The sequence below is a fragment of the Jaculus jaculus genome, chromosome 14 (assembly GCF_020740685.1).
Source record: "Jaculus jaculus isolate mJacJac1 chromosome 14, mJacJac1.mat.Y.cur, whole genome shotgun sequence".
NCBI lineage: Eukaryota > Metazoa > Chordata > Mammalia > Rodentia > Dipodidae > Jaculus > Jaculus jaculus.
The window spans coordinates 17,257,911-17,285,568 of record NC_059115.1 but is presented as its reverse complement, the minus strand read 5'-3'; the positions used below and the strand labels follow the sequence as shown (position 1 = coordinate 17,285,568).

At 39.7% G+C, this 27,658-nt stretch overlaps 1 protein-coding gene across 1 annotated transcript; it reads left to right on the top strand.

Moving 5' to 3' along the window:
* The first annotated feature begins 10,729 nt into the window (after window positions 1-10,729).
* On the top strand, window positions 10,730-11,707 carry LOC101598948 (vomeronasal type-1 receptor 4-like). Its single transcript, XM_004671529.3, has one exon. The coding sequence runs from the start codon at window positions 10,730-10,732 to the stop codon at window positions 11,705-11,707; it is 978 nt and encodes a 325-aa protein (XP_004671586.3).
* Window positions 11,708-27,658: the final 15,951 nt, after the last annotated feature.

Genomic DNA, 27,658 nt, shown 5'->3' with positions numbered 1-27,658 from the left:
TCAGAGTTGATGTTTTTCATAGAAAGTTTTTCTTTCACCATCTATTAAGAGGGATACTTTTGCTGGGTAAAGTAGCTTGGGCCCAGAGCCATAGGTTTTCAGACCTTGAAGTACTCCATCCCAGGCCCTCATGGCATTCAGTTTTTCCACTGAGAAACCTGATGTTATTCTAATGGGATTGCCTTTGTATTTTATGAATTGCTGCTCTCTTGCTGCTTTTAACACTTGCTGTTTGTTTTCATTGTTGAGGGTTTTAGCTATGATGTGTCTTGGAGAGTTTCTTCTTTGGTCCTGCCTGTTTGGTGTTCTGTGAGTTTCTTGTATCTGGATACGCCTCTCTTTTGCAACACTCAGAAGTTTTTTTTTCAATAATTTTGTTGAGTATGTTTTCTATGCCTCTGGTCTCGATTTCCTCTCCTTCTAGTATAGCCATGATCCAGATGTTTGGTCACTTTAGTGTGTTCCACAGTTTCCTCATATTCTGTTCACTTGATTGTTTGAACATAGCAATGTTTTGGGCCTCCTGATCAATTTCTTCTGTCTTATCTTTCAGGTCAGAAGTTCTGTCTTCCACATGAGTAACTCTGTTGGTGAGTGGTTCTAGAGAAGTTTTCAGAAATTCTATTTGATTTTGGCTTTCTGTTGTTTTGTATAATATTGATCTCTTCTTGGAGGTATGATTTCAAGCAAATTCTGATTTTCTTGATGCCTTTGTAGTTCATCCTTCCATATGATTAAGTCTTCATTAAGCTTAATCAACTGGTTGTTGAGATCTTCAGTTTCTTTTAAAAAAAAATTTTTTTTAATTTAATTTATTAGTTTTCTTTTCAGCAAATACAGGCAGTTTGGTACCATTGTTTAGGCTCATCCATGATCTACCCCCTCCCATTGGACCCTCCTTGTTGATGTAAATGGGTCATGCATTGTGGAGTTAGCCCACAGTTATTGGTACAATAAATATATCTGCATATCATGACCCAATACGTGACTCTGACATTCTTTCAGCCCCCTCTTCCACAAAATTTCCCTGAGCCATGTTGGGTTCATTTTTGGTCTGCTTCAGTTCTGAGGTGTTGGGGGCCTCTGAGGCTCTGGCTCTCTGATTTTGTAGGAAATGATTTTTCTCTGTGTTGTTCTCCTTCCCCTTCGTGCTGGTATCTGGTTCATCAGGAAAACATCACCCTTGCTTGTTTCGCCAATTGTCCTTAGTTCCAGTCGGGCCCCTTTTGAGGTATGTTGGGGCAGCTCTCTCCTTAGGATCTGCATCTATCTGAAAAAGAGAAGCAGATTCTCCAATGGAGAGTAAGTTAGCACCCAGAAAACTGAGATAACAATTACTTTCTTGATAGAGAGTTTGATAGGTGTAGGCCCTCTTGTAGCCCATGATTAATGATAGCTTGATATTGGAGAGTGGGCTTATGTTTGGATATGGTTCTGACTTCTTTCTCAGCTCCAGCTATGGGTCTCGTACCACTGAGATCAGTTAGCCAAAACAAGAGCAGTTGGTTCCCCACCCTGGCTGTGTGCCACTATTGCACTTGTGTGGGCATCATATCAGGTTATTTGTTGCTAATTAGGTTAGACAATGAGTTGCTTGGACAGATATTGGTCATTTCCTCCAGTCGCCCATGTACCACCTTCTGCACTAGACACATTGACTGTCTGGGGACTGACTCTCTCCTGGCTTCCAGCCATGCCATTCCATTTTGCGTGTCAGCTGCGTATGGAGTCTTCAGCAATAGGGTCTTACCACTGGCCTTTGGTGGGTCATCAAGTACTCTGACAGAAGTCTGTCATTGTTTTGGGAAACCTTGTAGGTTTCTCTGATCAAAAGCTCATTGTGGATGGTAGCCCCAAGCTGGAAGTGGGGGTTACAAGTCAGTGCCCACTAAGAAATTGAGGAAAAACATAACTAATATACAATAGTTAGAGAGGAGAGAGAGAGGGGAGTGAGGGGGGAGAGGGACTGCCACAGGGGAACACTGCCACAGGGGAAATTCTTGCCCCACAGGGAACCTGGTTTCCTGATTTGATCTTCGACCTCCATCAACAAGTGGGTGACTCATGGGACTCTATAGTGAATCAGGACATTTCTTATTTCTATGTATGCCCTGGGCACTTAGGGAAAGCAAGAATCAAAGGCGGCTGTGGGGGACCTAAAGCCTTCTACTTTGCTGGCTGGCAGTGTGTATCTACTGAAAGGGTATATTGGAACCTGCCTACTCAGGGGGACCTTATCACCATGACACGGAACCAGACTAGGGACCAAAATGGACCATGGTACCACCCTCCCTTGAAAGGAAATGAGACCTGTAATTTTGTTTCTCTTAAGTTTACAGAAAAAAGGGAGACAGGTGTCCTGGGATAATGGAAAGACCTGGGGAATAAGACTGTATGTTACTGGGTATGATCCCAGTGCCTTAGTTACTGTCCGGTTGGTGATAACATTTCCTAATGCAGGCCCTTGGTAGGGGTAAAAACAGGCATTGCAGCACTCATCCTTCAAGGAAAACATCAAGTATAGACTTAGACATTCAGAGGCTGGACACATCCATTACTCACTTAGAGAAAAATGTAGATTCCTTAGCTGAAGTTGTATTACAGAATAGACAGGGATTGGACTTATTATTCTTCCAGCAAGGGGGACTATGTGTGGCCTTAAGGGAAGAATGTTGTTTTTATGTCAACCATTCAGGTATAATTAGAGACTGGTGAAGGTACAAGAGAATTTGGAAAAACAAAAGAAAAAATTAAAAAGCTGATAGAGGATGGTTTGAGTTATGGTTCAGTCATTCCCCATGGTCAACAACTCTGCTGTCTGCTTTAGCAGGGCCATTACTTTTTTGTTACTAATCACAATAGGACCTTATATTATTAATAGATTAGTTACTTTTGTTAGGGAACACATTAATATAGTACAGCTTATGGTTTTAATATCATAGTATATACCACTAGACTCCACTCAGTAATTCAATTGGGATCCAAGATTGGCTCCTCATGGTACAAAGAGAGGGGGGAATGAAGGACTCAGGAACCAGATGGATGCCATGACAGGCTTCAGAGTCCTCAGTAGGCCTAAGTTTCTGTTTCCCAGCAAGATCTAAAGGTGGGTTTACCAGTTACTGGAAACTAATTATGCCATAAGATAAGTTTAATTCCCCTAACTCTAGCCCACAAACTTTGCCGTAAGGGTAGGCTTAACAGTTAAACTGACTATCCCATACATTCCTGAAGTCATGAGACATTCCCATAGTCATAGATGAGCTCAATTTCCCTAGCTCCAACCCACCAACTTTGCCTGCCAAAATCCTAAGCCAACCAGAAGAGTACACTGTTTAAACCAACCAATCATGTACCCATCCCTTCTTCAATGTTCAAATCCATTACCCATCCCCTTTTTCTATGGTCAAATCCCTATAAAAAAAACCTATCCTCCCACTACTTGGGGCTCTTGTACGGATCCACTGCATTGGTGAAGTCAAGAGACCGAGCTTAAGCCCAAATTAAAAGCACCTTGTCCTTGGGGGGGTGGGGAAGCCATCAATTGACAGGTCACCCGGGAAAAAATAAAGAGAGGCATCTGTACTAAATGAGGTCATAGAAGGAATGGACCTAACAGATATAAACAGCACATTTCATCCAAATGCTGCAAAATATACATTCTTTTCAGCAGCACATGGAACATTCTCTAAAATAGATCATATATTAGGACACAAAGCAAATCTTAACAAATACAGGAAAATTGAAATAATTCCTTGCATTCTATCTGACCACAATGGAATCAAACTACAAATCAATAGCAAGTAAGGTTATAGAGCATACACAAAATCATGGAAATCAAACAAGATACAGCAGAAAGGAGGAAAATGGCCAGAGTTTATTCCACTGAGGCAATCACAGCCCACAATCTGCATGCCCTCTCATCACATTCCTGCTAGGCTCTACAAGCAGCAGCAACAGAGAACAAACAGCAGATTTTTCTTTTTTTAAAAAAATGTTTTAACAACTTCCATGTTTATAAAAAATATCCTGTGGTAATACCTCCTTACCCCCACTTTCCCCTCAGAAACTCCATTCTCCCCATCTCAATCAGTATCTCTTTTGTTTTGATGTCATGATCTTTTCCTCCTATTATTATGGTCTTCTGTAGGTAGTGTCAGGCACTGTGAGGTCATGAATATCCAGGCCATTCTGTGTCTAGAGGGAGCACATTGTAAGGAGTCCTACCCTTCCTTTGGCTCTTACATTCTTTCCACCACCTCTTCCACAATAGACCCTGAGCCTTGGAAGGTGTGATAGAGATATTGCAGTGCTAAGCACTCCTGGTCACTTCTTTCCAGCACCATGATGCCTTCTGAGTGATCCCAAGGTCACCACCATCTAAAAAGAGAAGCTTCTCTAACCAAAAGTGAGAGTAGCATTAATATAAGGGTATGAACATTAAGAGAAGTGCTTACTGTGCAGTTTGATCAGCATATTATATACATTTAGCCAGACAGCAGTAGACATTACATGCCTAGGGCTCATGAATACCCCTGTTTTCAGTTTTCAGTATCAAAGATGTATTCCCTCCCATGGAGTGGGCCTCCAGTCCAATTAGAGGCAGTTGATTTCTACCATGACAGATGTGCCACTATTGAACCCGTTGGCTCATTTGGCCTGGCTGGCCAAGTAGAAGGCTTCCAGTGTCCACTATTGAGTATCTTCACTGGTGATTTCCCTTTCTCCCATTGAACTGCATGCAGAATGGCTCTTATCAGCTTCCTGTCAGCTGGTCTACATGGAGGAGGTTATCAGCTCAGTTCCAGCAAGATTGCTCAGTGGCCTTGCAGCCCAAGTATATGGAGTCTTCAGCAATAGGGTCTTGTCTTCTATTCCTGGTGGGAAACCAAGGGCCTTGGCAATGGCCTGTAATGTTTTGGGGGTATCAGGGACCTCCCTGGCCAAAAACTCATTGGAAGTTATCCTATCCCTGACTCTGAAAATTTTCTAGCAATAATCTATGGCTCCTTAGTGTTCCATTTTCCAAAAATGTAGGTATCCACATGATTTATTTATATCCTCTTAGATTTTGATTAACCCTTCCTCCACCTTTCTTTTTCTCAATCTCTTCCCCTGACCTCACTCTGGCCTTTTCACCCCCTTTAATCTATTCTTCTACTTACATAAATACAATACCATCCTATTAAGTACACCCCTGGCTTCCTTTCTCTTCCTATTATATCCATTCTCTAGCTTACTGGCCTTTACTACTCTGTTTTCTTCCTACTCACACAGAAGTCTATCATCTGTAGCTAGGATCCATATATGAGAGAGAACATGTGGCACTTGGCTTTCTGGTCCTGGGTTACCTCACTTAGTATAATCCTTTCCAGATCTATCCATTTTCCTGCAAATTTCATAACTTCATTTTTCTTTACCACTGAGTAAAACTCCATTGTATAAATGTGCCATTATGTGCAGATGACATAATTCTATACCAAAAGAATCCTAAAGACTACCAGCAAAATGTTAGAGCTGATAAACACCTATATATTTTCCAGGTTCCTTATGTGTGTGCTTTTCTTTCTCTTCAGCATGAAGGTTCCTTTCAAATATTTTCTGTAGAGCTGGCTTAGTGTTCATATCTTCTTTAGCCTGATTTTGTTGTGGAATGTCCTTACTTCTCCATCTATTTGGATGAACAGGATAAAGTAATCTTTGTTGACAGTTATTATTTACCAGAACTTTGAATACACCATTCCAAGTTGGTCTGCTTTTAACGTTTGTGCTAAGTAATCACTATTATCCTGATTGCCTTGCTTTTGTATATGACTTGATTTTTTTTCTCTAGCTGCTTTCAATATATTTTCTTTGGCTTGTGTGTTTTGTAGTTTAATTACAATATGGCAGTGAGAGGTTCTTTCCTGATTTTGTCAGTTTGGCTTCTTTAGTCTTCCTGTATCTGTATTGGAATTAGTTTCCCTACTTGGGGAAGTTTTCTTGTATGATTTTGTTGAAAATACCTCTTATGCCTTTGGAGTGAAATTCTTCTCCTTCTACTATGCCCTGAATTCTTATGTTTGATCTCTTCATAGTGTCCAGAATGTCTTGAAATTCCCATTCATGACTTCCTATTAGCTTGTCTTTCTCTTTGTTGGATTGTATCAGATCTGCCATCTGGTCTTCTACTTTAGATATTCTATCTTTTCCTTGATCCATTCTACTGGTAAGACTTTCTACAGAGTTTTCTATTTGACTAACTCTGTTATTCATTTCTAGTGTTTATGATTGGTATTTTTTTCATTATTTCTATTTCCTTACTCATGTCTTGTATTGCTCTCATTTCATTAAGTTGGTTTCCTGTGCTTACTTGGCAAATTCTACTGAGTAATATATACAATCAAAACCAGCACAAAACATTTATCCAAGCCTGGGAATTAAACTAAGCAGATAATCTAAAAAGGCCAAAGTTTCTCAGGATGTGTATTGCCCCATAGCCTTAATTCTGTCAACTAAGAAGTTAAGATTTCTGGTCTGAAATGGAGTTTAAGTCAGCCTGGGGCCAGTCAGACTCTGCCCCAAATAGTGACAGAAGAAAAAGACAAAGGCCCTAAAAATCAGGTAACATCAAAGGCAACAATAGTCAACACGAAAATACAGCTTATTTGAAGAATGGTAAATCCAACCAAGAACATATCATTAAAATGTAATACATAACCTTTCCTGACATGGAAAGGGATATTAGCCCTTCCAGTGCAGGCCTGCATATCTGGATTTGTGTAAGTAGGCCTTGTTACCTTTTGGGGTGGCTTCCAGTATGACCAATGCCGAGTGCCCATATAGATCTCACTCAGTGCTGGGCAACCAGGGTTGAATGAGTTCTGTGCAGGTTCATGGCACTGACAACTGGGGCCTGGGATGCTCTGCAGCGTGCCTGCGGTTGTACCAGAGCTGATCAACTCTCCTTCAGCAGCTGCTCAGCTGGTCCCTGATTTCCTCACTTTCATGGTTCTTGATTTTGCAAGGAGACTGATGTCAGTGAAAAATACCTTCACTTTGTTTCTGCTCCTGCCACTCTGCATTGCCCACACAGGGGCAGATCAAGGACACAGGTACCTCAAGGGTGTTCTGACCGGTTTCCTCCTTTCAGGAAGATCTTGGTCTATCCTGCTTCTCAGAACGTGTACACCTTCATTTTCCAGTAGAAGAGTGTATTTTGTTGTGTTTCTGCAGATATCCCTCCCTAGGCTGCTTTGGTGTGGCTAGTATGCTACTATCTTACCTGGAAATCTCAAGTAATTTTTATGGTTGGAACTTTTACCACATATGTCATCCAGTGAGCCTTTTCTTTCCTTTAGACAACACATCTTTATTTTTCAAATTCCAACAGTTTATATATTCTTAGAATACCTTATTAATTGACGAGCACACATAAAGCTTTTTTCCCTTTCATATATTTATGCATATTTTGACATTTTATCTGTCATTCCATTTCCCTGGCCCTCTCTTCCTCAGTACCCTAGAATCTGATCTGCTGTCTTATGCCCTTGCACTACTTCCTTCTTGCTTTTGCTTTTCGATCCTTTCTATTGTGGACATATGCTGTGTATGGTTCCACTTCAACATGGTTAATGGTCTAATCTATGAAGCTAGCAGATATTTTAAACCCTTTCAATGTGCATACTGTTTTCACAGGTTGTTGAAGGGACAGTAAATAATAATAAGTGCTGTGTTAGATGTGGTCTCCTCTTTATGTATAAGTGTAAGCAGCACTGATGATGTGACAGGTATGCAACTGATACATTTCTCCTTCAGTGTGATCCATCTTATCCTGCTGTGGTCATCTGTGAGGGGATTTTTCACAACCTTCTATGTTTCCTCTATGGATATTTCTTGGTATAACTTAATTTAATATTCTCATAATTTAAGGGACTCTTCATAAAAGTATAGGAGCCTATAAACTTTAATAGCAAATGGAACTGAATTATTCAGTCTAGCCAACAAAAGTCAGCTGTGTTAACATGTAGATTTCAGTGATTCAGAGTGATACTTAGTATCGATCCTAGTGTTTTCTAGTGTTTCCCTTTTTAAATTCTTGTATTATTTGTGTATGTGTGTGTGTGCACTTGTGTGCACCAAGCAAACACACTAGTGCATGAAAACTTTTGCCATGGTACACAGGTTGAAGCTCTGATTCAAAAGAAGGATGTTGATCCATCCCTTCCACCATGTTTGAGACAAGCTATCAATGATTGTTTTGCTCCTGAGGAGGCCACAGTAACCCCCAACACAGCTTGGCATTCTCATGTCTTCAATCTGCATGGTCCAAAGTACTTTGGCACTACAGGAGTTTGGACTACATTTATATGTCATTTTCATGGATAATGGTCATTTCAAGTCTTGCAGGCTTGCTGACCTAGGGTCATTAACCAATAGGCAATCTGTATATGCAAGTCGTGATTTTAAAAAATGTGGGAGAAATGATGCCATTCCAGGGAAAAAGGTAGGAAATAACTTAATGTGTGGCACATACTTAGTTAGGGAAGAATGGAATAAAATGTAGTAACATTATTCTGTTTCACCCTTCAATTATTTCCTCCCTGTCTTCATAATTCCAGCTTTAAAAGATACATAACAACTCCTCCACACTTAATAATCCTCACTTTTAACATGCTAGAGGAACCTCTGTAATGGTTTCTGGTAACTGTCACCTGGGAAGAAGCTTTGAGAAAAGTTCTTTCTCCCTAAGCCATCATCCCATTCCTATTGCAGGTGAAATAATAATTGCAGGTCTGAAGGGAGGTGAGATCACTTAGTCACAGATCTATATCTTAGGCACACATCATTTCTCACCAGAAAAAGTGCTGCTGGTTATAGAATTCATGGCACTGACTTCATCAAACTGGCAAACCAAAAGAACAGCTGCAAATCTCAACTGTATTCAGACAGGCAGAGTCCATCAGTAAACAGACATGAAGAGTGGTAAGCAACAGTATCAGAAAAGAGAATTTAGATTGGTCTACTTGAGTGAGAAAGCTACACAGTAAGCAGATAAGCTCCTAAGAAATTACCTTCAGGAACAAGCAAAAGTGAGATCCTAGAACAACAGCATTCTCTTGTTCTCCTACCAGTGTATTCTTCCAGTTTAGACACACAGTGCTGTAAGGCACATTGAACTCAGATTTGTAATTTGATGAGGTTTTATGTTTATAACCAATCTGTAGCTTCAATTCCATAGTAAGAATTCATGTCTGAAGCTTTACTTATAATATTGTAATGCATGACAGGAGTAAGAAAAAATTTTAAAAACACCCATTTTTGTGAAGAAGCATACTAGGATGGAATAACTGAACATAATTTTCTCCACTCAGGAATAGCATACAGTTAAGAGGAAAGAAGTTGTACCCTACTGAACACATCAGCACCTATGGTTATGGTGAAGCTGCTTCTGACTTTCTGAGCCAGGGTAAGGAGCCTTTAAGAAAACTGGGCACAGTTAATCTGATTCTCTGTTAACAGGAAGATGTGCATCACCTTATTTTAACATGTATAAGATTTTCTCTTCTTCATACCAAATGCACACCTTTTTGGCATTTGTGTTTAGAGATGATTACATGAAGTCAGAATGGCTGTTTGAAATATTGCTTTAAACAAGACAACTGAATAAATTCTTCCAAGTTAAAGATAGTCTTAAATCATTTTTCTAATCTTGAGAATGTTGGGAGGCAGTGTCTCATACTATAGCACATGGAGGCTTAAAACGCCCCATGTGGCTAAACCTGACTCAAGCACAGAACAGTGCATTTGCCTCTGCCTCTCAGGTACTGTGGCTAAAGGAGTGAATCTATAATTCCCAGGTTCTGTTTCATTTCTTTAAATGCATAAGAAACCATGTTACACATTTGGCACTTTATGCTTTGTTCCCTTATTATGATATTTGTGGTAATCTTCAATGCTAGTAGATATATCTAATTTGATTATTAGAACATATCAAAGTCATCACCAATCCCTGGTAAATTTGCTTCTTTCCAGAACATTTTTAAGAGTTTTAAAGCTTGTTATACTGTGATTAATAAATGACTTCCGTCATAAATCACAGTGCATTTCTTTTGCAGAAATGAGTCCAAACATGACAATAGTTATTTTAGCTGAGGCATGATTGCATCCATGGCATAACAGCATGAGGCAGGTTCCTTCGGTGCTACATTTTCAGCAGTGCGTCAATTTGTGCTTAAGCAATTTCTGTGATCATTTATAATTGAAATTGGGTTATGCAATATCCATTTACAATAAAAGAGAATTTTCAATAAATAATTTTAAATATTCAATAAATAATTATTCATTGGTCAACTTAAAATATAATTAAAATTTATAAAGCAAACAAACAGGTATATTTAAGCATTCCAAACAGGGAAAATACTGCATCATTATATTCTTTCTATTACAACATTGTCCAATTTTGAGTCTCTATTATACTCCAATTTAAAGATCAATTTATAAAAACACAGCATCTCCATGAATAACACAGTTCTCATATTAATAATTAAAGTCATGATAGATGTGAAGATTGAAGAAACTATGTGTTGTATACCATAATAAGCAGACATTGGTACATTGCACAACTAATCCTAATTTACAATGTGACTGGCATTGTTGTTAACAAAAGATGAGCATAAGTAAATATTTCTGGGAAGTCATATGTTGAGTGAAGAATGATGGGTTTCAGGTGACATTGTACATAGACCCCATGTCTCCTTTTCCTCTGCTACACCCCAAGGCTCCCACAGCAGGAGTGAACAGGATGGAAGCCAGTAATGTAGTTGCAGGGATCATCTTGTTATCACAGACTGTGGCTGGCATTCTGGGAAATTCCTTTCTCCTCTACCATTATCTGACACTTTACTTCACAGGATACAGTTTGAAGAGCACAGATGTGATTCTACAGCATTTGAATGTAGCCAACTTCTTAACTCTTCTGTGTAGAGGAGTTCCCCAGACATTGGCAGCTTTTGGTTTGCAAGATTTCCTTGGAGATTTGGGGTGCAAACTAATTTTCTATTTCCACAGAGTAGGTAGAGGTATGTCACTCTGCAGCACCTGCCTCTTGAGCATCTTCCAGGCCATTGGCATTAGGGCCAGAGGCCACATGTGGGCAGAACTTAAAACCAAAACTCAAAATTACACTGACTCTTTCATATATCTCAGCTGGATCCTACACCTCTTTGGAAATATACCTATTCTGAAGAGCCTAAGTGGAAATCAAGTCACCAAAAATATGACTGGCCTGAAAGATTATGGATATTGTTTTTCTGCTCGTCTTGACAAAATTGCTGAAATACTGATTGCAGCATTCATGTCATTCTCTGACGTTGTGTGCATGGGCATCATGCTGTGGGCCAGCAGCTCCATCGTCCTCCTCCTGTATAGACATAAGCAGAGAATGCAGCACGTGCTCAGGACAACTGTCTGCCCCAGACCCTCCCCTGAGTCCAGAGCTACTAAAACTGTCCTTCTCCTGGTGAGCACGTTTGTCTTCTTTTACACGCTTTCTTGTGTCTTCCAACTTTGGTTCACTCTAGTTTACAGTCCAAGCTTATACTTGCAGAACACAGCAGTAGTGTTTGCTGGATGCTTCCCGACAGTCAGCCCCTTTCTGCTTCTGAGTCATGACTCCAGATCATATAGACTCTGTTTTAGGTGGTTAAAAGATGGTAAATCCCCCTAGTCATCAGAACAACTTTTAACTTTTATGGTGGTGTAAATGTTTTTTATTCTATTAAACACTACTCACTCTTGGGGCACTAAATATAATTGACATCAGACGTGCCAAAGAAATATTTATACCAAGATGCACATTTATCAGATTATTATAATGTTTGCATGTCGGCATTAAATATCTCAAAGTGTTCAAATTTCTTGAATGATATTAGTTTTTATACTGATATGCAATTTTTGCATTTTGAAATATGAATGACAAAACAACCATGCTCTACATCATTATTAATATTATAATATTAACAATACAATATTAATAATATTATAAGAATGCATATCATTGCATATTTATCTTACCATTTTAGAAGCTGGTTTAAATATATTGAATATTAAATTTTACATACTCTGGGCTTAAAATTTACTTATTATTCTTTTTTTACTTCTAAAGAGTTTTTATTTAGCAAAAAAATATCTTTAAACAACTTATGTACTTTCATATCTATAAATCACATTTAGCATATATTATGCTACATAACTATCTGTTTACTCAGTAATACATGGATTGTGTTCTTTCAGTAGATCTTTACCTGCATTCTATAAGTTTATAAAACAAATAATTTATGCCCAGTATAAATAAAAAAGTTACATATTTAAAAACTAATTATAAATTGTTCACATTTACACTATAGAAAAAAACACAAAAGAAAGAACAAGTAGAAAAACAATCACTTGGAATCTCACATTAGAAAACATTGTTGACATTCTAGTCTACATCCGTCCAGGATTAAACTACCATCAAAGATCTCTGGGACACAATAAATTCATCTGGAAATCTGAAACTCAAACTTGAGACATGTGTACCCACTTCACCTCTCCTACATAATTGGTCCAAAGATTATAGAAAGGTCAAGGTCACCTTGACATGGGGGAAATCTGTAAGTATCTTCATTTCTGTCCTGCTTCCCCTATTACCACCTCCAATCATTACCCAACCCTCATACTCACAGAATAAAACTGTGGTCTTCATAGATTTTTTTTTTTTTTTTTTACTTAGCTCAGATATTTGAAACCTCTTTATTTGAGACAGTAATATCAATTACCCAGTCTTCTTACCTATAACCCTAGCTCAGCAAACTAAACTTGAAAGCAACATCATCTATCTCCTACTCATAAATACTGCTAGTAATGGCTGAGAAACTGATTGATTGTGTTTTGCTGGACCCACTCACAAAATGGGGCAAAGAACTGGACAAGCAGTTCTCAGAGGAAGAAATGCAAATGGCTAACACACACTTAAGAAAATGTTTATCACCCCTAATTATCAGGGAAATGCAAATTAAAACAACTATGAGATTCCACCTTACCCCAGTAAGGATAGCAAACATTAAAAAATCAAATGAAGCCAAGTGGGGTGGTGCACACCTTTAATCCCAGCACTTGGGAGGCAGAGGTAGGAGGATTGCTATGAGTTCAAGGCCCCCATGAGACTCCATAGTGAATTCCAGGTCAGCCTAGGCTAGAGTGAGACCCTACCTCAAAAAACCAAAAAAAAAAAAATGAAAATAAGTGCTGGCAAGGATGTGGGGAAATAGGAACCCTCATGCACTGTTGGTGGGAATGGTACAACCACTTTGGGAAGCAATATGGAAACTCCTTAAAAAGTTGACAATAGAATTACCAACCGACCCAGTTATTGTCTTACTGGGCATGTACCCTTAAACTTCCATGCCTCAGTTCAGAGAGATTTGGTCAACCATGTTTATAGCTGCTCAGTTCAGAATAACTAAGAGCTGGAATCAACCCAGATGTCCATTGTTGGACGAATGGATAACTAAGATATGGTATATCTAGACAATGGGATTGTACACAGCAGTAAGGAAAAATGGCACCATGAAATTTGAAGAAAAATGGTCAAACTTGGAACAGATCAGTCTTAGAGAACGCATTCAATCACAGGAAGATAATAGCCACATAGTCTCCCTCATCTACAGCTCCTAACATGAATCTACCCGAGATGCCAACATACTTAGCAAGCATCTTGAGGACCAGACAATAGAGTGGGTGAGGAGGGAGGAGAGGATAAGGAAGGGGGTGGAGAACACAAAACTGGACCCAAACGGCAATGGTACCATAAAATTCTACATCCTAAAAGACAGACCAAATGGTTTAACCTTCACCAGGCCCTTAGAGGGAACACCAGAATCACAGGCCCTGGAGAGGGTATGATGAAGGCTGACCTTAATCTTCGCCTGTTTCTCTCTCTTTCTTTCATATTACTTATCTTTTTCTTCCTTCTCTTCTTGGGCACTGACCTGTAACTTCCAGTACCAGTATGTGGTTATCATCCACAATGAGCTCTTGATCAGAGAGACCTACAAGGTTTCCCAAAAGAAGACAGATTTCTGTCAGAGTACTTGATGACCCACCAAAGGTTAGTAGTAAGACCCTACTGCTGAAGACACCATATGCTGTTGGCACATAACATGAAGCGACATGGCTAGAAGCCAGAAGAGAGTCAGTCTCCAGACAGTTAGTGTGTCTAATGTCAAAAGGTGCTACATGAGCGACTGGGGGAAAATCACCAATATCTGTCCAAGCAACTCATGGTCTAACCTGCTTAGCAGCAAACAACCTGACATCAGGCTCACAAAAGTGCAATAATGGTGCGCAGCCATGGAGGGAATCCAACTGCTCTTGATTTGGCTAACTGATCTGCTCAGTGTAACAGAACCCATAGCTGGAGCTGGGAAACAAGTCAAAATTTTATCCAAAAATGAACCTGCTCTCCATTATCAAGCTCCCACCAACTGTGGGCTACAATACAGCCTACACCTATTGAAACTTACTTATTATTCTTGAAAAAATATTGTTGTATAGCCTACCTGAGTTTTCATGCAAGTTAATATGGACGTTTTGGTGATTCACCTGCCTTCCAGTCATCCACATTCCTGCAATCAGTCCCTCACCCTAAAGTGTAAATAACCACAATAAACTCATTGGTTTGTCAAACTAGTTTTGGTACATCTGTGCTTTGCTCTATCATCTCTGCCATATTTGGGGTGAAACATGTGATTTCAATTTCCCTGTAGTAAAATCTTCATGTAAAAAATATTCAATAAGCATATACAAATGCTATTTCACTTGAAAGTGTCAGTTTTTTATTAACACCATAATGTGTATACTTGAAAAAACTTACCAATAAGTACTTTGTCTTTGTGGTACTTGTTCTATTTTCTTGTTCTTTTCATGATAAATCCCTTAGCATAATATTGTTTGTGACATAGCATCTACCTTCATTCAGAAATGATAAATTTTTAATGTAAGTTTTCATTTACATTTTAAATTTTTGCTCTTTATTTTTATTTTTATTCACTACTTTTTAGAGGAGGCTGAGTGAAAAAGAGATAAGGGGAGGAGAGATAAAGAATGGGCATGCCAGGGCCTTCAGTCAATACAAATGAACTCCAGATGCATGTGTCACCTTGTCTTACATGGGTGTTGAGGAATCAAACCTGGGTTCTTTGGCTTTGAAAGCAAGATACTTAACTGCTAAACCATCTCTCCAGCATTTTTCATGAGCTTTCAGCAGGCAAACACTCTTCTACATGCATCTTTCCAACACCAACAGAACAGAGTTGGCTCACCAGTTACTGACCATTGCTTGCTTCCAAGTGCAATTCTCTGGCCACCCATATAAGGCCTGAGGCACAGGCAAAAGTGATACAAAGGACTGGAGTTCCATTTGCAGATTTAAGAGACCCTGTCATGGAAAAACACACACACACACACCAATAAGTAAATGCTTTAAAAAAACACAAAAACCACAACAGAAGGGATACCATGCATGGACAGTGTGCAGGTTGATGTGGTGGTCTGGAATAAGTAGGCCAAAACCCTCTTTCCAGGTTCCTTCCTACTCCCCTGGTCTGAGTTGCCTGCATGCACAGTATGTGGGCAGGCAGATGTGGTGGTGTAAAATTAGTAGGCCAGATCCCTGTTTTCCTACCAGACCTCCCTGGTCTGGGTTTCCTGCATGGACTGTGTGGAGGAGGGCTTGGCAATGTGGAGTGAGTAGGCAGATGCTCCTTCATGGCTCCTCCCAATTCCCTGGCCCAAGTTACCTGGGCCAGTCTGAGGGGTGGCACAGAGTAAGTAGGCCAGATCCTATTCCCTGGTTCCTCCTGGTGCCCTGGTCCTGCTAGGTCCCAGAGTGTCTTGCTTGGGGAGGCCTGGTCCCTGTGTGAGCTGTGGAATCAGGCATTTTGCTCTGGTATCCTGACTGGCTATTGGGTATCAACATCCCTGTTCACCTGAGTCAGAGGGTGCACAAGCCAAAGGACAAAAATGTGCTTCCTCCTCAATAAAATAGAGTCTTCCTAAAATGGGTGGACAATAATGCAAAAATGCCAGCAAAGTCAGAAAACTGAGAAAGCTCCACCAAGGATGCCTAGTCCTGCAATGGAAGCCTTAAATGAAATCATAGAAAACTCAACAGAAATTTATTCCCATAATGAAAACACGACAACCAATGAGACCCTGATAAAAATAAGTCACTGAACTGGAAGCAACCCATCAAAGAACCAACAGTCATATCAGTGAAATTGAACATAAACGTCTCCTAGAACATTCAGCTTTTTTTTTTCTGATAAAGACTATCCCTATTCTTTATTATAATGTATCTTTTTTAATATACAAATTTTTAAATGACAATTTCTATACTTACAGACAACAAACCATGGTATTTCCCTCCCCCACTTTCTCCTTCATAACTCTGCTCTCCATCATATCCCCTCCTTCTCTTCATTACTCTCTCTTTTAATTTTATGTCATCATCTTTTTCTCCTATTTTGAGGGTCTTGTGTAGGTATTGCTAGGCACTGCAATGTCATGGATATTGAAACGAATTTCTGGCCTGACAGTTGCATGTAAGGAGAGGTTTGCTTCCTTTGGCTCTTACATTCTTTCTGCCACCTCTTCTGCAATGGACCCTGAACCTTGGAGGGTGTGAGAAGTTTCAGTGCTGGACACTCCTTTGTCCCTTCTTCTCAGTACTGTGATGCATTTTTTGGGTCATCCCATTATTCATTGCCATCTAAAAAGAGAAGCTTCTCTAACCACAAATGAGAGTAGCATTAATACATGAATATGAACATTAAGTGTAATTATTTGGGGACAATTTGGTGAGAATAATATATGCATTTATCCAGAAAAGAGCAGGATTTATACCCCTAAGGCTCATGATCTCCCCTGCCAAAGCCTTTTGATTAGGTTTTCAGTACCAGACACATATTCCTTCCCATTGAGTGGGGCCTTTAGTCCAATTTTAGGGCAGTTGGTTTCCACCAGAGCACACATTCCACTATTGGACCTGTGTGGTCATTTGGCCTTTCTGGCCAAACTTTAGGCTTCCTGTGTTCACTGTTGTCACCGCTGATGACTTCTGTCTCCCATAAGACTGCGTATAGTGCAGCTTTTCCCATCTTTCAGTTGTCTCTTCTACAGGGATAAGGTTTTCTGCTCAGCACCAGCTTGACATCTCAGTGACTTTGCTGCACAGGCATGTGAAGTCTTCAGCAATGGGGTCTTACCATCTCTTTCTCAAGGGAAATTAAGGGCCTTGGCAACATGCTACAATGTTTTGGAGGCAACAAGGACCTACCTGGCCAACAAGTCAATGAAAGGTATTCCATCCCTGGAACTGAAAATTTTCTAGTAACAATCTATGGAGGTGGATTTCTTGAAGACAACAGATTTAGGGGTCTAATTTTCTGATCCACCCTGCAGGCTTATGTCTCTTTATGGGTGAATTAAGGCCATTAATATTTAGGATAATGACTGTGGGGTTTGATTTGATCCCTGCCATGTCATGATGACTTACATGGTTTGCTGTTTTCTTGGACTTGTAGTTTTCTGTGCCTTCTCTGAGATTGGTTATTGTGATCTGTTTCTTGTAGGCACTTGAAGTTGATTACTTGATTCTTCTGTGTGGACAATTTCCTGAAGTACTCTCAGCAGGTTTGGCTTTGTGTTCATATAATTGTAAATCTCAGTTTTATCATGGAAAGTTTTTTTTTTTTCTTTCACCATCTATTATGAGGGATACTTTTCCTGGGTAGAGTAGTTTGGGTTGGAAGCCATAGGTTCTTAAGACTTTGCAGAGTTCCATTCCAGCCCTTCTTACTTTCAGGGTTTCCTCTGAAAAGTCTGAAGTAATTCTGATGGGGTTATCTTTAAATGTAATGTGTTGTTTTTCCCTAGCTGATTTTAGGATTTTCTCTTTGGTATTGATGATTAAAGTCTTAATGACAATATGCCTTAAAGAATTTCTCCTTGGGTCCAGTCTGTTTGGGGTGCTGTTACCTTCTTGTAACTTGATGGGACTTTCTTTTGAGAGAGTAGGAAAGTTTTCTACAATAATTTTGTTGAATAAGTTCTCCATGCCTTTGTTCTGAATTTCTTCCACTTCTGGTATTCCCATGATCCAAATGTTGGGACATTAAAGGGTATCCCACAGTTCCCTCATGTTCTGTTCACAAAAACTTCTGTACTTATTGAAACTTTTGGGCTAATGAACAGTTTTTTCAGTTTTGTCTTCCAGTTCTGAGTTTCTATCTTCCACATGGCTGACTCTAATCTTGAGAGCTTCTATAGAGTTTTGGACTTGTTCAATATGCTTTGTATTTTCTACTGCTTTTTTATATATATAGTTTCCATCCTCTGTCGAGTTTCCTTTTCACCTCATCTTCTTGAGGCTTCTTGGAATTTCATCCTTGTATTTCATTATGTCTTCATTGAGCTTAGCTAGCTGATTATTGAGGTCCTCTTTTTTTCATTCTCCTTCAGATCATTTGACTGTCTTTGGAACCCTTCCTGGTTCTTTTCTATTAGGACTAATCTAGAGAGGACAGCATTCACACAATAATTGGCCCTTTGTTGCATTTCTGCAATTTCTCCTGGTCAGGGTTGCATAATTTGTGTCTTCATATTAGGGTTCTGATCCTATTGTCTCTTCCATGTTTTGATTAGAGAAATCCATTCTGGGACCAGACAATCTTATTGGGTTTACTTGCATTTGATCTTTCCTGTTATTCCTTTTGCACTGTCATCTGCACATCACAGTGTAAGAACCTTATTTAATTTAGGAGGAAGCTATAGTCTACCCTTGAAGTGTGTTCAGTGATTATTCCCTTTTGTGTTTGCTTCTTCTAGGCTTTTGGTGGCAATTGGGCCTGCCTGCTCAGAGGGGAGGAGCCCATGAGGCTCTGGTGGGGGCCTGAGGACCGGATATAGATTCTTGTTGTTCCGTGACTGAAGGTATGGGAGTTCATAGTCAGGTGGCCTGAAGTGGACATGGGAATGGGGGGCAGTGTCCGATGGAATGGCATTCCTGAGCCTGGAGGCGCTTGTGGAGGTACTCTGGTCTGCCTGGGCCTGCACACACAGCTGTGGGTGGTGGCAGCGAGTAGGATAGCATTCCAGAGACTCCAGGCTGGGAGGAGCTGAACTGGCCTGCCTGGGTGCCTGCAAGGGGTTGGGGAGCAGCAGCAAGTGGGAAGGTGATCTAAGCCAGGAGGCTTGGGTGGAGTTATGCTGGTTTGCTGGCTTGGGTCCCCGCATGGGGATGGGGGGCAAAGGGAGTGGAATGGTGTTCCCAAGCCTGAATGCACAGGTGGAGCTACGCTGGCCCACTGGGTTGTGTCTGGGAATGGGGGGGGGTGCAGCAAGTGACACAGCATTGGCGTCCTGCATGGAGGTGAGTGGGAAGGCATTGATGAGTGGCAGCTTTTGGGACAGTGGTCATGCCAGGTGGGGAGGTCATTTGCCCATAGGAGGCAGTGCAGGTGAGGGTACTCTGGCCTGGGTCCCCCTTGCCTGCATTTAGGGCAGGAAGAACCTGTGGCTGGAACTATGGCTAGGATGGCTGCTTGAATACCTGAGAGCTTGGGAATCAGCTGATTCCCTTTTGTGCACCTTCTTACCCTCCCACTAGAAATCTATTAGAGTCTGCTCCACTCTAGAAGACCCAATGAACCCTTAATGTCTTGCCTTCCCTTCCCCAGGAGATGTAGGGTGGTTAGGCAGATGCCATTTTGACTGGAAGTTCTTAATGTCCATTATTTCTTCCAGTCTACTGATTTTTGGTTTGCCTTAATTCTTCTTTTTCCAAGGCCTTAAGGTGAAGCATTAAATTGTTTACTAGTGAACTCTAACTTCTTAATATACACACTTAGAGATATACATTTCCCTCTTAGGACTGCCTTCATTGTGTCCCAAAGGTTTTGGTATGTTGTATTATCATCATCATTTGATTCTATCAATTCATTGATTTCTTTTTAGATTTCATCAATGACCCATCCATATTTAAATAGTGTGCTGTTAAGTCTCCATGAATTTCTGTATGCTCTGTAGCTTTTCTTATTGCTGATTTGCAGTTTAATCCCACTGTGGTTAGATAGAGTACAAGGGATTGTTTTAATTATCTTGTATTTGATGAGATTTGCTTTGTGTCCTAATATAAGGTCTATTTTAAAGAATGTTCCACAGGCTATTGAGAAATATGTATGTTCTGCAGCATTTGCATGGAACATTCTGTAGCTATCTGTTAGGTCTATTTGTTCCATGACATCATTTAATGTAGATGTCTCTCTGTTTAGTTTTTTCCAGGATGATCTGCCAATTGATGAGAGTGGTGTATTGAAGTCATACACTACAATTGTATTTGGTGTTGTTTATGACCTTAAATCTAATAGTGTTTGTTTGATGAAATTGGGAGGCCCCATGTTAAGTGCATATATGTTTAGGATTATAATGTCCTCCTGTTGGAGTATTCCTTTAATCAGTATAAAATGACCTTCTTTATCTTTCCTCACTAATGTTGGTTTGAAGTTAATCATGTCAGATATTAGGCTGGCGACATCTGCTTGTTTCTTAGGCCTATTTGCTTTAAATACCATTTTCCGTTCTTTCATCCTAAGACAGTCTTTATCTTTTATTGAGAGATGAGTTTCCTGGAGGCAACAAATGGCAGGATCTTGCCTTTTAATCCAGTCTGCAAGCCTGTATCTTTTGGTTGGGGGATTGAGGCCATTGATATTAAGAGTTATTATTGAAAGGTGTGTATTTATTCTTGTCATTCTTCTTGTTTCATAGTTCTTCTTGTTTTACCTTTACTCTCTTATATTAGCTACTATTTGAGTATGGTTGATTTTTTTTTCCAGGCTCCTTATGTGTGTGCTTTTCTTTCTCTTCAGAATAAAGGTCCCTGTCACGTACTTTCTGTAGAGCTAGTTTAGTGTTCATGTCTTCTTTAGCCTAATTTTGTTGTGGAATGTCCTTATTTCTCCATCTATTTGGATGACTAGTGTTGCAGATCTTGGTTGACAGTTGTTATTTATCAGAATTTTGAATACCTCATTCCAAATTGTTCTGGCTTTTAACGTTTGTGTTAGGGAATCTGCTGTTACCCTGGCATCTTTGCCTTTGTATATGACTTGATTTTTCTAACTGCTTTCATTATATTTTCTTTGGTTTGTGTGTTTTGTAGTTTAATTATAATATGACAGTTGAGAGTTTCTTTCCTGATTTTGTCAATTTGGCATTCTGTAGGCTTCCTGTATCTGTATTGGCACTACTTTCCATATTTGGGGAATTTTTTTGTATGATTTTGTTGAAAATGTCTGTATGCTTTTGGAGTGAAATTCTTCTCCTTCTACTATGCTGTGAATTCTTATGCTTGGTCTCTTCATAGTGTCCAAAATGTCTTGAATTTCTCATTCATGCCTTCCAATTATTTTGTCTTTCTCTTTGTTGGATTGTATCAGATCTGCCACCTGGTCTTCTAGTTTAGATATTCTGTCCTCTCCTTGATCCATTCTACTGGTAAGAATTTTTAGTTTTCTATTTGACTAACTGTGTTATTCATTTCTAGTATTTCTGATTGGTATTTTTTTCATTATTTCTATTTCCTTACTTGTGTCTTGTATTGGTCTCCTTATTTCATTAAGTGGGTTTCCTGTGTTTACTTGGGAAATTCAATCAAAACCAGGACATAGGATTTATCCTAGCCTGGGAATTAAAACTAAACAGATAATCTAATACAGCCAAAGTCCCTAAGGATTTGTATTGTCTGACACCCTTAATCCTGTCAATGAGGAGGTTGAGCCTTCTGGTATGAAATGGAGTCTAAGTCAACCTGGGGCCAGTCAGACTCTGCCCCCAATAATGACAGAAGAAAAAGACAAAGGCCCTAAAAATCATGTAACATCAAAGGAACAATAGTCAACACCAGCTAGGTTCTTTGAGCAGTCAGCGAGTAGGCAGTGTGGCAGTCTGGAGTGACTAGGTGAGAGCTATTTTTGCCCCCTCCCACCTCCTCCTAGGTCCAAGTTCCTTCTGCTGTCAGTGTGTGGGTGGGCACAGCAATAAGGAGTCTGTAGGCCTGAACAATTTCTGCCCCCTACCACGACCCAGGTCTGAGTTCCCTGTGTGGTCAGTGTGAGTTGGTGCAGTGGTCTGGAGCGAGTAGGCCAGACCCACTTCTTGTCCCCACCCACCATCCAGTCTGTCGCCCTTATACATCACTGTGTGGGCAGTCATGGCCCTCTGGAGTGAGTAGACCAGACTCTTGTATCTGGGCTCCTCTCACCTCCCCAGTCTAGGTTGCCTGTACAGGTCCATGTCCTGGAAGGCTCAGCACAAAGTAGGCCAGAACCCTGTTCCCTTACTCCTGCTAGTCCTCTGGACCTGGTAGATCCCATTATGCCTTGCTCAGGGAGGTCTGGCCTCTGTGTGAGCTCTGGAATAAAGCCTTTTATTCTGGTATTGTGACTGGCCATGAAGTACCAACATCCCACTTCAACTAAGTAAGAGGGTAAATGGGCCAAAGGACAAAAACTTGCTTCCTCCTCAATAAAACACCAAACAGGCAGGATCAAAGAAGAAACTCTTCAAGACACATCTTACTTAAACCATTAACAATGAAAACAAAGAGAGAGTGTTAAACGCAGAAAGAGAAACAATTCACAACATACAAAGGCAATCCCATTAGGATAAAATCGGATTTCTCAATGGAAACCCTGAAAGCCAGGACCTGGAATGGAACACTTTAAAGTCTAAAAGTATTATGGCTTCTTAATGGGGAAAAACTCAATGAGTACTCACTGAGATTGGGAACAGGACAAGGGTGCACACTCTCACCACTTCTCTTCAACATAATACTAGAAGTACTAGCCCAAGCAATAACACAGGAGAAAGAAATACAAGGGGGATTCAAATTGTCAAAGAAGAAGTAAAGTTAGCCCTATTTGCAGATGACATGATCTTATATATAAGGAGCCCAAAAGTCTCCATCCCAAAACTTCTAAAGGTGATAAGTTCCTTCAGCAAAGAAGCAGGATACAAAATCAATACACAAAAATCAGTACCTTTCATATATGCAAAGGACAAATATACTAAGAAAGAAATCAGTGAGACTGTACCATTTTCAATAGTCACAAAAAATTTAAAACCTTGGAATAACACTAACAAAGGATGTGAAGGAACTATATAATGAAAACAAAATAACTCAAGAAAGAAATAGAGGAGGACTTAAGAATATGGATGGATCTCCCATGTTCCTGGATAGGTAGAATTAATATTGTGAAAATGGAAATTCTACAAAAAGCAATATACAGATGGAATGCAATACCAATAAAAATACAAGGCTCATTCTTCACTGAGACTGAAAAAATGATCTCAAAATTCATATGGAATGGCAGAAGTCCTCAGAAATCCAAACATATCCTCAGCAAAAGAAATAGTTCTGGTGGTATCATACCTGATCTAAAGCTATATTACAAAATCATGGTGACAAAAACAGCATGAAACTGGAATATAAACAGAAACATAGAGCATTGAAAGACTCATACTTTAGGGAAAGCAACTACAACTGCTTGATCTTTGACAAAGGTGCCCATAATGTAGAATTGAGAAGAGACAGCATCTTCAACAAATGGTGTTGGACAAATTGGATGACCATATGTAGAAAAATGAAATTAGACCCACTCATTTGGCCATACACAAAGATAAAGTCCAAATGGATTAAAGACCACAATATAAGACCTGAAACACTTCAACTACTGAAAGGAAAAAATAGGAAGCATGCTCCATGATATAGGACTGGGAAAAGACTTCCTGAAAAACCTCAATAGCCAAGGAAATTAAACAAGCACTCAACCAGTGGGATTTCACAAAGCTAAAAGCTTTAGCACATACAAACATACCATAAGCAGAGCCAAAAGTTTACCCACTGAATAGGAGAAAATCTTTGACAGCTTTAACACTAACAGAAGCCTAATATCTAGAATCTACAAAGAACTCAAAAAAACTGAACAATAAAAAAGTCAAACAACCCACTCCATAAGTGAGGCAAAGAACTAAATAGTGAATTCTCAGAGGAAGAATTACAAATGGCTAACACACACTTAAGAAAATGTTCAACATCCCTAACCATTAAGGAAATGCAAATTAAAACAACTATGAAATTACACCTTACCCCAGTAAGGATAGCAGACATTAAAAAATCAAATGAAAACAAATGTTGGCAAGGATGTGGATAAATAGGAACCTTCATTCACTATTGGTGGGAATGTAAGCTGGTACAACCACTGTGGAAATCAATTTGGAGACTCCTGAAAAGGATGAATATAGAGTCACCAGAAGATCCTGTTATTCCCTTATTGGGCATTTACCATAAAAGCTCCACATCTCAGTTTTGAGATATTTGCTCAACCATGTTTATAGCTGCTCAATTCCTAATAGCTAAAAACTGGAATCAACCCAGGTGCCCATAATTGGATGAATGGATAACTAATGTATATCTACATGATGGAATTCTACTCAGCACTAAGGAAAAAAAAATGAAACATTGAAATTTGTAGAAAAAAAATGGTCAAACTGGAAGAGATCATCTTAAGTGAACTCACACAATCACAGAAAGACAGTTGTCACATGATCTCACTTGTCTGCAGTTCTTAACCTGTATCAGCCCAAGTTGCTGATATAACTGAATGCTACCTTGAGGCTTGGACAATAGGAAGAGTAGGGGTTAGGGGAAGGGAAGGAGTGGGGGTCCACAAAATCTGAACCTAAATTGAACTGGTGCTATAGAATCCTATATCCTGGAAATCATAATAAAAGGTGGAACCATCAAGCAAAGCTTAGAATCGAATTGAAGGGACCTAGAAAAAATGAGATGAAACCTGATCTCAAATTTCTCCTATTTCTTTCTTCTCTGTTTTTTATTTCCCCCTTAGCACTGACCTATAAATCCCTGTACCAGGATGTGGTCTACATCTACAATGAGCACTTGATAAGAGAGACCTGCTAGATCTCCCTAAACAAAGAAGACAGACCTCTGTCAGAGCACTTGATTACCCACCAGAAGTTAATGGTAAGACCCTACTGCTGAAAACACCAATGGCTGTAATCACAGGCCATGGAGAGACCTGGCTGGAATCCAGAGGAGAGCCAGTCTTCAGATAATTAACCCATCTAATGCTAGAAGTGCTACATGAGCTACCAGGAGAAAGTGGCCAAGATCTGTCCAAGCAACTCAAAGACTAAGTGACTCAGAAGCAAACAACCTGATGTGATGCTCACACACCTGCTCTTGGATTGGCTAACATCCACTCATTGAAAAGGAAACCATATCTGGAACTGGGAAACAAGTCAGAATCATAGCCAGATAATGATTCTGCTTGCATTGTCAAGCTCCTTGTACTATAAAAGTAAACCCATATAGCTCTCTATAACTTAATAGTGGTTATCTGATTTAACTGGTGATGACTTCACTCTCTGTTGGAGAATCTGCTGCTCTTTTTCAGACGGGAATTGGACTTGAGGAGATAAACAACCCAGCATACTCAACCCCAGGCCCAGCTGAAACCAGGGAGGAATTGGGTAAATGAGAAATTTAATTTAATCTCCTCAAAATTTAAAGGAATCTTCATAAAAGTACAGCACTTTAATAGCAATTAGAACTGAATTATTCAGTCTAGGCCATAAAAGTCAGCTTGTGTTAACATGTAGAATTCAGTGATTCAGAGTAATACTTAGTATTCATCCTACTGTTCACCTGCGTATCTTTTTTTAATTCTTCTATGATTTGTGTATGTGTGTTTATGCACTTGTGTACACGAAAAGAACACACTTGTGAATGAAATCTTTTGTCATGGTGCACAGGTTGAAGCTGTGATTCAAAAGAGGGATGCTGGGCTGGAGAGATGGCTTAGCGGTTAAGCGCTTGCCTGTGAAGCCTGAGGACCCCGGTTCGAGGCTCGATTCCCCAGGACCCACGTTAGCCAGATGCACAAGGGGGTGCACGCATCTGGAGTTCGTTTGCAGTGGCTGGAAGCCCTGGCGCGCCCATTCTCTCTCTCTCTGTCTATTTGCCTCTCTCTCTCTCTCTCTCTCTCTTTCTCTGTCACTCTCAAATAAATAAATAAAAATGAACAAAAAAAAAATTTAAAAAAAAACAAAAGAGGGATGCTGACCCACCCCTTTCCGCATGCTTGAGACAAGCTCTCAATGATTGTTTTGCTCCTGAAGAGGTCATACTACAGCCTGAATAGGGTTTGTCATTCTCATCTGTTCAATCTGCACTGCCAAAGGTACTTTGGCAATACAGGAGCTTGGACTACAATTACATGATATTTTCATGGATAATGGTCATGTCAACTCTATCAGGCTTGCTGCCCCAGGGTCACTAACCAGCAGGCAATCAAACTGTTCTATATGTGAGCCTCGATTTTAAAATATATATGCATACATATATACATATATCTGGTTATATTACTCACTAAATTTCACCACTTTGTGGGAAAAATGATGGCACTCCAGGAAGAAGGTAAGAAAAAACTGAACGTGTGGTACACAGCCAGTTAGGGAAGAATGGAATAAAATGCAACACACATTATTCTTATTCTATGTCACCCTTCACATATTTCCTCCCTCTCTTCATGAATCCAGCTTTAAAACATACATAACAACTCCTCAAAACTCAATAATCCTCACTTTTAACAAGCTAAAGAAACCTGTGCAATAGTTTCTGGTAACTGTCACCTGGGAAGAAGCTTTGAGAAAAGTTCTTGCTCCCTAAGCCATCATCCCATTCCTATTGCAGGTGAAATAATAATTGCAGGTCTGAAGGGAGGTGAGATCACTTAGTCACAGATCTATATCTTAGGCACTCATCTTTTCTCACCAGAAAAAAGTGCTGCTGGTTATAGAATTCATGGCCCTGACTTCATCAAACTGGCAAACCAAAAGAACAGCTGCAAATCTCAACTGTATTCAGACAGGCAGAGTCCATCAGTAAACAGACATGAAGAGTGGTAAGTAACAGTATCAGAAAAGAGAATTTAGATTGCTCTACTTGAGTGGGAAAGCTACACAGTAAGCAGACAAGCTCCTAAGAAATTACCTTCAGGAACAAGCAAAAGTGAGATCCTAGAACAACAGCATTTACTTGTTCTCCTACCAGTGTATTCTTCCAATCTAGAAACACAGTGCTGTAAGGCACATTAAACTCAGATTTGTAATTTGATGAGGCTTTATGTTTATAACCAATCTGTAGCTTCAATTCCATAATAAGAATTCATGTCTGAACTTTTAGGTTTCTTGGAGCTTTACTTATGATATTGTAATGCATGTAATGAGTAGAAAAAAAATTCAAAGCACACTCACTTTTGTGAAGAAGTATACTAGGATGGAATAATTGAACAAAATTTTCTCCACTCAGGAATAGCATACAGTTAATGGGAAAAAAGGTGTACCCCACTGAGCACATCAGCACTTGTGGTTATGATGAGGCTGCTTCTGAATTTGAGCCAGGGTAAGCAGACTTTAAGAAAACTGAACAGAGTTAACGTGTGTCTCTGTTACCAGTAAAATGTGCATCACCTTATTTTAAACTTTATAAATT

Bases quoted from the DNA above. Each gene is read 5' to 3' on its own strand.
- LOC101598948 (XM_004671529.3), top strand. From the start codon at position 10,730: ATGTCTCCTTTTCCTCTGCTACACCCCAAGGCTCCCACAGCAGGAGTG.